General features: G+C 39.6%; 1 protein-coding gene across 3 annotated transcripts in view; it reads right to left on the bottom strand.

Moving 5' to 3' along the window:
• The window catches only part of AKAP6 (A-kinase anchoring protein 6), a 500,780-nt gene that overhangs the window by 215,071 nt on the left and 272,659 nt on the right, over positions 1–13,050 (bottom strand). For 2 of the 3 annotated variants that reach the window (XM_064570936.1, XM_064570938.1), the window contains 2 exons: positions 9,702–9,798; positions 8,395–8,561 (listed from right to left, as the gene is read on the bottom strand). In XM_064570936.1, the coding sequence (XP_064427006.1) occupies positions 8,395–8,561; positions 9,702–9,798 (264 nt within the window). The remainder of the gene's footprint in view (positions 1–8,394; positions 8,562–9,701; positions 9,799–13,050) is intronic. The other variant, XM_064570937.1, reaches the window with a different exon arrangement.

Raw genomic sequence — 13,050 nt, 5'->3', positions numbered from 1 at the left:
CAAGATCCAGGGCCCGGCTTCACCCTGCAGGGGGCAATACTAAACAAGTGTTGGCCTCTGCAGACTAACTAGAAAGACGGGAAGCCACCTCACAACCTTGTGCAAAAACGGCTTAGAAGCTGCTGTAAGATGGCTCCCTGGGCTCCAGCCCAGCAGGACCTCCAATCTAGTTAACGTTTCCTGAGAAACATTAACCCTCATTTAGGCGCAGGGGGAGGTAAGACAGGGAATGTTCTGTGAGTCCTGGTGGCAAAGAGCGCTACGTTTATTACCGAGAAAAGATCCCCATTTCCGTTAGCACCAGCACCACACAGATGGCTACGCTCCAGCGGATTTCCAAGACGGAAAAAGCAGAATGTGGGCATCTCGGTGCTTTTTGACCTCACTGGATGGGAGAGATACTCTCGGTGCGAGAACAGTTAAACAAACGTTTGGAGGATTCAGGGTGGTGAGTGCAGGTGTGTGTATATTTGAAAGCTGCTGTTTTATAAGAAGTCCTAGGTGACTCAATAAACACAAGAGCCAGAGCAGAGTAATCCCGTTAGCAGGGCTCTCAGCTCAGACCGCTCCCCTGCCAGAAACAACACATTCTGGGAAAAAGGGTAAATCACACACTGAGGTAATTGTTTCACACCTTCAAAGAATTTACTTATTAATTTAAAGTGTTTTTGGAAGCAATTCTGTATCTTGCCTTCCGATTTGCGCTTAAATACTTATGGATTTTTTTTTTAATGTTGACCTCCACTATGGATCAGAAAGTCTCTCTTAATGTTTTTACTATATATATCTTTAAAATCGATCAGGCTGAGTTACGAAATGTGAGTTCTGCCAATACAAGAGGGCTACTTTCCATTGAATGTAACTTTGTATACAATCCCATGCCTCTTTGCAACTCTAGGTACTATAGATTCTGAGATTAGGTACTTCCTTGACTAAAGGGGGAAAAAAAAAGACTACCTCCTCACATCAATGACATTTGTCTCTGTTGACTAGAGACACCAAAGAATTTCACTCTGATTTTTGCTGAGCCAAACACTTCTACCCTCAAGGCCACCACCAGCAATGGAAATATAGTGTGAAAAGTTAAGATAAGCTGTGGTCTCACATATCATATAGACCATGATAGGGATGCCCATTAGCTATCCTTTGACCTACTATATATTTTTATCATCTCAAATCTTTTTTTCAGTCACCTTACTAGAGTGGCAGATCATTTAAAAAAATTCCTCATCTTAGTTCCACCCATACATCTGATAATATGCAAATTTAAGTGCCTCAAGGAGATTAGAGGAACTATCTTTTATTTGATTCTATCATAAATTTAGTACCTACAACTGATCTTCAAAGAAATAACTCACTTTTGTTTCTGTCTTTCAAAAACACTCTTGAAGAAAAGCTGCCCTTCGAATAACAAAAAAAGCACTATTGAAGAATCCACAGTAGAAGAAAGGGCTCTCCCTAGGTACTGCATATCAGGACTATGTTTATATAGCTGAGCAGAAAAGGAACTGGATCAGATACTGGCTTTGAGGAAGAATTCGGCATGAAAGCAATGGAATTGGTAATGCATTGACTACTCATTTGCTTGCATCAAGAACCACATTCCATTTCAATCTGCCAACATCCTAATTAAGATGATCGGAATCTTGGGTGATCTATTATTCTAGATCCGAGATAGCCCAATTTACATTAGACAAGATGTTAGATTGCGTGCTTACACTGAGATGATAAGACCACTGAGCATGTCTTCCCTCATGTCTGGCCCAGCACTGGGCAGAGCGTTCTGTCAGCACTCAATAAATAATGGCCAGGCCTTTGCCTGTTGTCTCTCTCTCTACCACTTCAGGCACAATTTAATCTGACCACATCATTTCTGGTTCCTTTTGACACATATAGCCGTGCTCCTTTTTGCATGAGGAAGGCAGTTAAGTCTCTCAAGTAATTCTACATGCATGCGTCCATGTATGTGGGACTGGCAACACATAAATGCAATTCCCATTCATTACTTCAATGTTGTTTCTGAAGATCTTATATTAAAGAACATGTTACCTACATAAGCTTTTGAGCCAGAAAAGGAAAGAATACAAAGACAGCGCCTTGGAAGCATCAGGATCAAATTCCATTCTAGGATAATAATGTCCAGCTGCAGCATTACCCAAGAGGCACTATAGAATACAGAGAAAATACTCTCCAAATCAGCTTCTTTCTCCCCGCTTCAGTTAAAGAAAGTTACCCATAATTAATTATTTTTAAAGATTTTATTTATTTATTTATTTATTTGGGGGAGAGAGAGAGTGAGAGAGCACAAGCAGTGGGGTAGGGGGAGCAGCAGAGGGAGAGGGAGAAGCAGACTCCCCGCTGAGCAGTGAGCCCAACATGGAGCTCGATCCCAGGACCCTGGGATCATGACCTGAGCCGAAGCAGACGCTTAACCAACTGAGCCACCCAGACGCCCCAGAAAGTTACCCATAATTTATTAACATAATACCAGGTTAACACTCAGGTGTCTGATAAACACACAAAAAATGTGTGTTAATATTGGACTTGCCCTCCCTAGATGTCTGAATAAAGCCCAGGTAGCCACGCGTATGTCCCTTCTTAGCCGCTATCTAAAACTGTCATTTGTAAGGCTGAGCAAACATATTTAAGATATGTTCTTAAGCTTGCTCTAAGTGCTATTGTTGAACAGATAACACTGATAAACTTCATCCTCTGAGAACCATTTCCAAAGGGATGACAATCTAAGACGTCAATCTAAGAACCTCAAAGAAGGCAGATAAATAAGCACAACCCTGAAGTTCAAAGCACCCAACCCTCTGTCTCCTTTCACTAAGGAAATGAAGATGTTCGATGGAACCTAGGGTAGGTCACCCTTCTGGTAGCTGTAAAGCTTTCTGAATTTATAATAAAATCTTCAAATATTCTTTGTGCTGGAAATTTATGTTTCTTTTTTTTTTTTTAAGATTTATTTATTTATTTGACAGAGAGAGAAAGAGCAAGCTTGGGGGGTGGCTGGCGAGGGAGAGAATCTCAAACAGATTTCCTGCTGAGCATGGAACCAACACTGGGCTCAATCTCAGGAGGCTGAAATCACGACCCAAGCCGAAATCAGGAGTCGGATGCTTAACCGACTGAGCCACCAAGATGCCCCTAGAAACTCATCTGTTTCTTTAAAGAGGACAAAGGAACCACTGTCCGATTATAGTGATGCAAAGTTTGAGATGTCACATTTGGGACATCCTGGCCTTGATTCTAAGACGGCTGTAATGATGGCTGAATAGGTGAAAAGTAAAGAAACAGAGAATAAGAATATCTTGAGGCAATGTGCAAAGTTTAAGAATGCTTTCTTGCTTTCACAATTTTTGTTTTTTGCCTTGAAAGGTCAAAAAAAACGGGGGGGGGGGGATGCAGCCTTTCTTAGGTGTGGGATGTTTAATGTTTTGAAATCCCTCCAGCTATACACCATTCAAAAATTTAACATACTGAAAGCCTAGTTTTAGCTGATAAACTTTAACCAATCTATCTTAAAATAAAATACATAATTACAAGCATATTTTCAATTCTTGGAAGTGAGTGTTGAAGCTCTATTTCTAGAACTGGTGAATTCTGTTCTCTATTTCCATGTATAAAAGATCTCACAGTCCTGGGAAAACACTTTTTTAAAAAATGAAATACAACAAATAAGGTATGCTGCCGAGTCCTAGGGGAGAAGTTTCCCAGAGTCTTTGAATTTCCTCCTATCCTTCTTTACAAGATTTCTAAGACCAAGTCCTTTTCTGCAGTCTCTCAAACAAGGTAAAAAAGAAAAATACCCCCTAGATATATTCTTTAGATTTTCTATTATGCTTCTTAAGTTCCCAGTAGCTTCTGAAGTAAACTTAAGATGAATTCTGGAGTTATTTTTTTTATTATGTTTTAATTTTAGTTCTCTTTTAGGTCTAAGATGAAATAGATGATCATAACTAATATGCTTGGAGATGCATTTCGTGGCACAATTTGTACATGACCTATGCAAGGTCACGTCAGGAAAGAGAACTGACATGATAGATAACAAGTCGAATCCAAGCTTTTAGTCTTGGACAATTTCAGGGTAACCTATTTAAGCTTGCTCTATTTCGTGCAATATGGCAAGAAAAGTTTTTTTTTAAACAGTACATAGTAGATATATGGTCTGTATAGGGCTCTCCCTCTGGTTTGGATAGTGTCAATTACAGATATATGAAGAATTATTGCTCAAATCACTGACTGATTTTATTTATTTATTTATTTATTTTTGGTCACATCGTGAGCCTCGGTGCAGACTGTGGCAAGCCAGCCTAACGCTTGTCCACAATAAGGTCCCATGTTCCAGCCACGCCACGCCTTTTACACCTCGAGGTCTCTGCACATGTTTCACACTGACAAAAACCCTTTCCACCCCTCATTTAAAACATCAACTCCCCTGTAAATCTTCCCTTCTCATCATTTTCATGCTGGCAAAAATCCTTCCCACCCCTCACTGAAAACATCAACTCCCCTGTAAATCTTTCTTTTGATACCCCCAAACAGGGTTCATTATTTCCTTCTCTGTGTATCATAGTGCTGCATACTTATCTTAAGTAGAGTATCTATCAGATTCTATTATAATTATTTGTTTACTGTCTTCACCATCAGAAACGAAAACTTGTACATATACCCTTATCTGGGATTTCTCATGTGCCAGGCACTGTTTTAAGCACTTTAGATATGTCAACTCTTTAATCTGTATCACAGTCCTTTCACGGGGAATATTATCACTGCCTCCATTTTACAATGAGGAGGCTGAGACACAGAGAAGTGACGCCGTTCTCCCAAGGACACACAGCTAGCGAGCGCCCGGAGTTGAACTTGGGCAGTCTGACATCAGTCCGAGTCTGAGCCTTCCCTAATGTTCTTTGTGTTTGTGCCACAGGCAAAGGCAGGCAGGTCATGGATATTAAACAGATACAAAGAATAATCATACCGATTTCGCCATAGTTCCCTAAGTTTAAATTAGAAGTGTATTACCTTTGTCTTAAATGGATTTCACCTTCACCCTTGACTACGGAAGAGTTCATTTGTCCAGAGAAAATCCAGCCCAGACTGGGGAAGAGAGAGCTAGTTGAAAGGTAGAAGGCCTGGGGTTTTGCTGGCTCTGCCAGGTCAGAGTCAAAGTCTCCGCACCTCCCTCAGCTTCTGCGGCTGCCAAAACCTACAGAAGCCTCTCCAGGAGCTCTTTGTAGGTGTATGACTCTGCACACACAGCGTAACACAGAATGCTTGACATAGAAATAGTATTAACGAAGAACACTTAGGTTATTCTCTGTAAACTGATGAGACTCGAGGAAGGCACTTTTATCTAGGGGATGATTCAAACAGAGAGGTTTTTGTCATTGTTTCTTTAGAAGCGAGGCACCCAAATCGTTAAGAACCAGATGTATTTATTCTTCCTTCTGACCTTTAAATTTATATCTCAAGTCCCCACAGATGATTGTCACCCATTTTACCATTTAAATCACTTTTTAATTCTTGTATTTTATATATATTCTGTATCTTTCTGATTAAAATTTTTACTCATTGTAGAGATTTGGAAAATTCAGAGGTATCTAAAAGTATCTAATTGCATATTATAGGACTGTCCCAATGTTTTAAAATTCTCTTCTAAAATGTTATTTTAAATGGCTGTATAACCTTTCATTAGGATAAGATGAACATGATTTAATTAAACAGTCCCTGTTTTAAACATTTTGGTTGATATCAATTGTTTGCTATTATAAGCAACAATGCGACAGACTTTCTCTCATGTTGTGTGAGGACCCTGGTTGTATGAGAATTGCGTAGCCCTGCAGGAAAAAGGCCTTCTTAGAGACTATACAACAGTGGTTCTCTGGGAGCTGGTGGAATGCAGATTCTGGGACCCCAGCCAGGAGGTTCTGATCTCTCAAGGCTGAGCCTGGGCAGGTGCTCCTCTTTTTGAGAAACGCTGATACTATCTCTCCTTGGATAATACTTTCTCTTCTTCTGGTTACTTCCTTACTCCCTTCTCAATATTAACCCCCCACTCACAAAATGAGCTGATTTCTAAGTACCAAATTCAAATTGGCCCTGGCGAAGAGAGCTACTCATTTTTAGCCTCAGTCTTTTATTAATTTAGGTGACTGCTCCATCTCTGCAGTTCCTCGTTGGCACCTCCCCACCCTGACTCCCACTTACCCCGCCTCCACCCACCCAGGGTCCACACCACAGCCAGGAACAGCTTTTTATGCTGCCAATCAATGATGTCATTTCCCTCCTCACTACAAAACCCTCCCCTGTGCTACCACAGGCCACCCAGCTTCCCTCACACCCTCCTTTCTCTCTCTCTCTCTCTCCAACTGCACTGGCCTGCTCATAGAATGCTGCCTCCTCAGAAAAGCCCTCCGTGATACCCCGATCTAAATCACTTCTCCAGCCCAACCTCTGGCTGCTCCCTTTTCTTTTCTTTCACAGCACATCACCATCTATAAAGGCACGATTAGTATCCCCACTTCACCACTAGATCCATGAGACTGGCCCTGAGACTAATTATTCATCACCAGCATACCTGGCTCTGAGCAGCACCAGTAAGAGGCAGTACTCTAGGCGGCAACCGACATGGGCTCTGGGGTCAAAGGGCTAAAATTCAAATCTGAGTTCTGCTACTTAGGACCTGTGTGACCTTAGGCAAGTTACTTAACTTCTCTGTGCCTCCATTTTCTCCACTGGGGATTATATGGGATCACTGGATAGATTTGTTGTGAGAATTACATGAAAGAATCCACAGAAGTGCTTAGAACCACATCTGGTACGTAGAATGCACCCAATACAGGATAGCTTTCTAAAAGGAAGCAATCAGTATGCTTTGTTAAATAAATAGAACACAACAGACTTTTGAGTTGCGTCTTTTCTCATCATCACTGCCCCACACCCCAGCCGAAGCATTAGCCCCATCAACCTCCCTGCAGCCTGCTCTTTGAGAGGGCTCTACTTCTGCCCTGAGAAATCTGCTGAATACATTCTCCCTTCCATATTATTAGTTCCAGCTTTGATCCTTTCGTCACGTCACTTCCTAAAATGTGTGCTCATGTGCCAAGCCCCTGCTCTTCCTTCCTTTGAGTATTTCCTGAAATGTGACCTCCTCCGAGGAGCCTTCTTTAAGTGGAACTGAGCTCATCATTCCATTCTCTGTTTCCAAGAAGTAAGTTAAAGGTTGTTGTTTGAGGTTCCAAAGCTATAAATCTTCTGAGCTTTTCCCTGGCTGCATGGTCTCACCATTGCAGGGCAGGTGGGGTTTCTCCTGAAGAATGTGAGTCTAAGAAGGTAAAGGGTTTGCTTAACTTGCTCTGTATACATTTCACACAATGCCAATCCGCATGGATGCTGAATAAATGTGACTTGATGATGATTTAATTACTTTGTCCATGCCAGGAATAGAAACCATGAACTCTTAAATCTGTTTCCCCCCACATTGCAATATGTTTCGATGCTGAGTCTATTATGAGACTGGTTTTCTGCATGTACTTTCACAAAAGGATAAATACAAAAGAAAGAGAAATTACATGAAAATATCAAATTAATAAAATTATTTTCCACATCATGAGTCCAAAGATACCTTTAGAACAGCAGTGCATTGTATCAGTGCTTCATTTAAAGTTTAATTGCATATGCTTTACGGGTTATTTTGTAAATCTAAAATAGATAACCAAAGCATGTCAATACTCATTTTTAAAGTACTTGTTGTATTCGGTGCATGCACCATTATGGAGAACTTACACTCAGAGCAAAAAGATTTGTAGCGAAGCATATGACCTTCTTCCCACTACAATGACCATCCCCTAATTAGGCAATGCATCTGATAGTCATTAACAGGAATGAGATAATGAATCACTTTCTCTCTTCTTTGTTAATTTGCTGTAACCAAGCGGCTAATGGATGTCAGAGCTGAGTGATTGCACTGATTATAGTGATTTATAGTTGCAACAAAACAATTTAAAACCATTCTGATTATTCATGTTAAAGATGCTTTATGTTTTGTTTACTAAATGTTTTATGTCCCCCTTCCTCATACCCCTAAAGTATGGTCCCCCTCCTACTTTGCCACTTTTGACAAAAAAAAACCTCTTCCTGGAAAACTTGAAAGTTGTAGCCTTTTTTTTTTATTGTTTTAAACTAAGCCATTTCATTTTGTTTATTTTTTCTCTATATATATCTATATATCCAAATAGATATATAGATATAGATAGATAGATGTAGAAATAGATATACAAAGTTTACCCAGTAGAAACAAAAAGCCTTAGGGGTAGAAACAAAACTTCAGTGGTGCCTAGTTCAAAAGAAGACAGAAATGAGAGGAAATCAGGCAAACTTCAAGCCACTTACCTTGGGGCTTCCAGTCCCGTCCTCGCCCTCCACAGACACATCAGTAGCCAGAATCTCAGCTTTGATGGTATCCAGAGCCCTGAGAATCCAGCTGTGTTGTCGTTTGATTTGCCTCTGCAACTCCTTCCACTGGCTTGCAATCATCCGCAGCATGTCCTTCAGCCCTTCTCCAAAAGGAGGGGAAAACACAAGTTACAGACTTGACTGCATTTTTTACCCAGTATTGTCTTTTAGCCAGTAAATTAGATGAATATTTCAAATAGTAAGCGTAATTTTAAACAACCCTTATCATCACCTGCCATATAAGCATTTGTCCCCAAGGAGAGGGGCTGGGGATTTTTGCCTTCACATAAGGCATAAGGACACAAAAAAATGGGATCACCACATAGATGCATGGTTGGGGAATCGACTTAGCTTCAGTATATTGACTAAAAAAAAATGCATGTCGAACAAAAATCATGATATGTAAAAATTACTAACGCTAAAGCTTCACATTTCAAAGAAAAGGCCCTGTGTATCTGTGTGGAGACTCCACAGTGATCAGAAAGATGTACAGAAATAGGTGAAGTGAATTCGATGAGGAATATAGTAAATGGGCCAGAATTAAGACAGCAGTCTTTTGCGTTAGCATGTCCGATTAATGCCGCTCTTCCCTTATTTAGCTGCGGTAAGCTCAAAGCAAGAGCCAAATTATAATTCATCCTGTCTTATGGTCTTTTACTACCAGGATAAGTATAACCAAATGACAAAACTATTTTTTATTTATAATCTGTTCCTCATAAATACATTAATACTGGGTAAGAGTTGGTTTAAGGCCAAAACTCTGCTAATGCAATGACCAGCAGAAAAACATGCAAAATGTTCATGTGTGCGGATTGGCAGGGAAATAATGGGATATATCTAGACCGTCTGCCTTATATCTGTAATGATATCTATAAGTACCCTAATGCATATGCATTATAACTATTGGCACAATTCTCATTCATTATCTTAATGTTATTTCCAGAGCACCTACATCAAAAAGCATGTCAATGTGAAGTTTTCAGGAATGTGATTTCTATTGAAACTCGGGTGAACGGCAAGCCCAAAATAAAATGAGCAGCCCATTTGGAGGCAGTATTTCATCTTATAAGCATCACAGCATTGTATGCGGTATATGAAACATTTATAAATCTTGAAGGTCAATCTGATAATGTAAATATTAATAATACATAAGGAAGTGAATATATGCAGTAATTTACAGCAATGCTTCTTCACTCTTAATAGTCTGGAGACATAAAGGCTTGCAATATTTCAGGAGGATTTACCTGCTTTGTGAGATGCAATAAGCTCGAGAAGTTGGTGTCCTTCCTCCTCCACAGCTTCCTTGAGAGCACAATGACTGTCTACATTCAACTTAAAACTCTGCAAGGAAAAATATGAGCATCAAACCCTGGCAAGGCAGTTAAACATAAAACATCCATACAAAATGACTTGCTACTTTTTATCAAGAACCACACAGCCCAATTTACCCAATAGACAAACTAATTTGCAATACTAAAAGCTATTGATATTTGGGATCTGGGCTCAAAATGTTTCCATTAGATTAGCAGAGTGCATCTGTTTGGAAACAGCTGACAAATCTAGAAATTCATTAGGTTTTTATGAAAAGTCACATCCCGTAGGCTGTATCAGGAGTAGCAGTGTTCTATAAAATACACTGAATTTCTACCAGCACATATGAGCTCTTTTCTTCACTTTTTAAGAATGTTAGTGATAGCACTATTTATGAAACGATAAAAAAATTGGCAGCATAAAATATATTAGCCTTATGTGCATATATATATAAATCCATTAATAGAGTAAGGTTTGGATTCAGCTGTTTCTCAGATATCACACAAACCAGGGAATATCAAGGTGGATTGAGGTGCTGTACTGAGGAGTCAAATGCTTCCTAAATCTCTGATTTTTAAAAGCTTATTTCTTACCAATGTGACTCTGCTTGAAAAATGAATACATCAAGCACATCAGGGGCATTTTTCACTCACGACATTCATCCAAAAACCAAAAACCGCTGGTATGACTGAATCCCAACTCAGAGCCACTTCTTTCAAGAAGCCTTCTCGATTGCTTTACATGGAGTTACGTACTCCCTTCTCCCTGCTCCTTACATGTGTTTCTACCATAGAATTTATCATCTGTATTCTGCTTTATTTCTATACTTGGCTACCAAATTATAAGCAATTTTAAAGAAATGCCAGTTTCACATTCATCTCCAACTCATGTCACACACAAGATGTTCAATAAATTTGCAGAAATAATGGATATCCATCGAAGTGGATCAATAGCACTCTCTGAAGGGAGAGCCTTCCATTTAGGTATTTCAAGAAACACAGGTGGTTTTCCAGATTCCCCACCTCTGGAATGTTAGAAGGCATTCCAACCATAGGAGGTCCAGTGGAGAGTAATCATAGTAACCAGTCTGTTGAGTCAATGGCTAGTCTTCAGGGCAAAAACCGATTCCTTCAGTTGACTAATTAGAACACAAATTGGAAATGCTGTGCACCAAACGTTGGCTTCTCCATGACGGAGCTCCAAAATATATAACATATTCTGCTGTCACTGAACACTCATTGAGCACAGCACTAAGCTTGGTGTTAAGAATATTTAACAGAAGTTCATGATACAGACCCAGTTGGAATGTAATTTGGATGAGGTTAAACCACCAAACATTGTGAAATTAGGTATCATTGTATCATTCATTCATCCATTCATTTAGAAGCCATGCATCGTGCCTGTTCTGTACACTGGACTGAGTAATACTGACTTAAGGGGTTTAAAAATGGTCTCTGGCATCAAAGGGCAACTAAACATGTTACTAGGAGAACAAAGTACAGCCTGAGTCATCTTGGATTTTCAGTACTGAATCTGGGCTCTCTTTTTCTTAGTCGAGGAAAGGGGGTCTTCTTAAAGCTGAGAAGAAAAAGCAGATTAAAAGAAACTGGATATGAAGGAGATAGGGATAGACGGATCAGACCATGAAGTATAAAGATAAGAATTTTGACTAAAAAAAAATTTTGACTCCAAAATGATGAACCATTTCATCTGACTAGAGGCATAAGAAACAGTAAAGTTTTAGCCAAACACGACAGAAAGAAAACAATATTAAGTTTCCCCACAGGCTGTTGACTCTTTCTTGTATTGTCCTCTTTCAGCTACAGGTACATGATTGGATAAAATAAAGTATGGCAAAGTATGGGAAGCCTAATGCTTCTGGTCAATACAAACACTATGAGATCTATGAAAAATTAAATATTTATTTATATATTTATATTTTGGCTACAGGTACTTTTTGCCCCTGCAGTAGAAATCCTCAACTCTGAAGCAATGCCATGTGGAATAAAGTTCATGTATGTTTCAGGGAGAAGGGACAAGGAAAAGAAAAACACTTGAGATCAATGTGAGAGTGCCACAATTTAGGAGGAAACCTGTCCTAGAGATTTCCTTATAACTGTAAATTTAGCCTAGTGCTCTCTCTGATTCTCTGTTTACTTACAACAGACTTGTGCTGAATGGTTAGTAATCATGAGCTTCTGAAGAGGTGCATCAGGCCTATGTCTCAGAGCAAAAGAGAACCTAAGGACCTGTGAGTAGGTTGGATAATTTGACATAATTGAAGCCAAGAGTATAGAATAGATGCAGCTGGGTCTGGTTCTGCCTCAAGAGGATGTGGAAGCATTTGATTAGGAAAGTGGAAAAGATGAGGTATTCATTATTAGGAAAAAGATAAGCTGATAAGCTTGATGCTGTAGAAAAGACCCATTTAATATACCTATTATCCAAATGGTACAATATTGCTTGATTTTCAGGTGCACCTATTAACCATTAATAATATCAACTAAGGAATTCACAATGGGCCTCTGAGAAGGCAGCCAAACAGGCACATTAACAAAATTGTCAATGAAATTTCTGGCTGCCAAAGGATTCTGTAATAAGCTCTCCCCATTCTGCCCCCACCTCTTCCTTAGGGAAGGAAGCTTAGATGAAAGGGTTTTATTTTCTTTCTTCTTCTTTTTCCTTGAGCCTGATACTTGGACACATTTCCATTCTTGTGCTCCTAACACAATCCCTCAGTGATGCCTTATATCCCTCTGCAACATCCACAGCATTCCCTGAAAATGCACAGCATCCTCTGAAGAAATAATTTATGGCAACAACATTGCCATAGGTGGGTACCACATTCCTATGTCACTGATTATGTGAAATTCTTTAAATATGAGTAATCTGGGTTCTATGAGACACCAGATCTTTTTTAGTGTCTTTAAAGCAGCATGCAATTAAACATCTAGAGATGAAGAGAAGAACTAAGGAAATGGAAAATACAGTGACTGAGACAAAGGACTGGATTATCAAAGAGATGATACATCAGAGGCTGACCAATGGGTATTTCCATACCTGCAATCTCTAGCTTCACCAACTTAGATAGATCTGGGTGCATTACTCCTTGGCAGGATCGAAATTTGGGTAAGCACACCGATTGTACTTTGACCATGATCAGACTTTACAGAACAGATAAAATACTACACCTAATCCTATTCTATTCAAATTTCTGAAGAGCCCCATTTGATGGGAGTATGGTAGTCATGTGGACACAAAATGGAATCAAGGAAATGTATG

This window comes from Mirounga angustirostris, unplaced genomic scaffold (genome assembly GCF_029215605.1).
Source record: "Mirounga angustirostris isolate CCGP_5_RB_7025 unplaced genomic scaffold, mMirAng1.0.hap1 SCAF_9, whole genome shotgun sequence".
Lineage (NCBI taxonomy): Eukaryota > Metazoa > Chordata > Mammalia > Carnivora > Phocidae > Mirounga > Mirounga angustirostris.
This window is presented reverse-complemented; position numbering and strand designations above follow the sequence as displayed.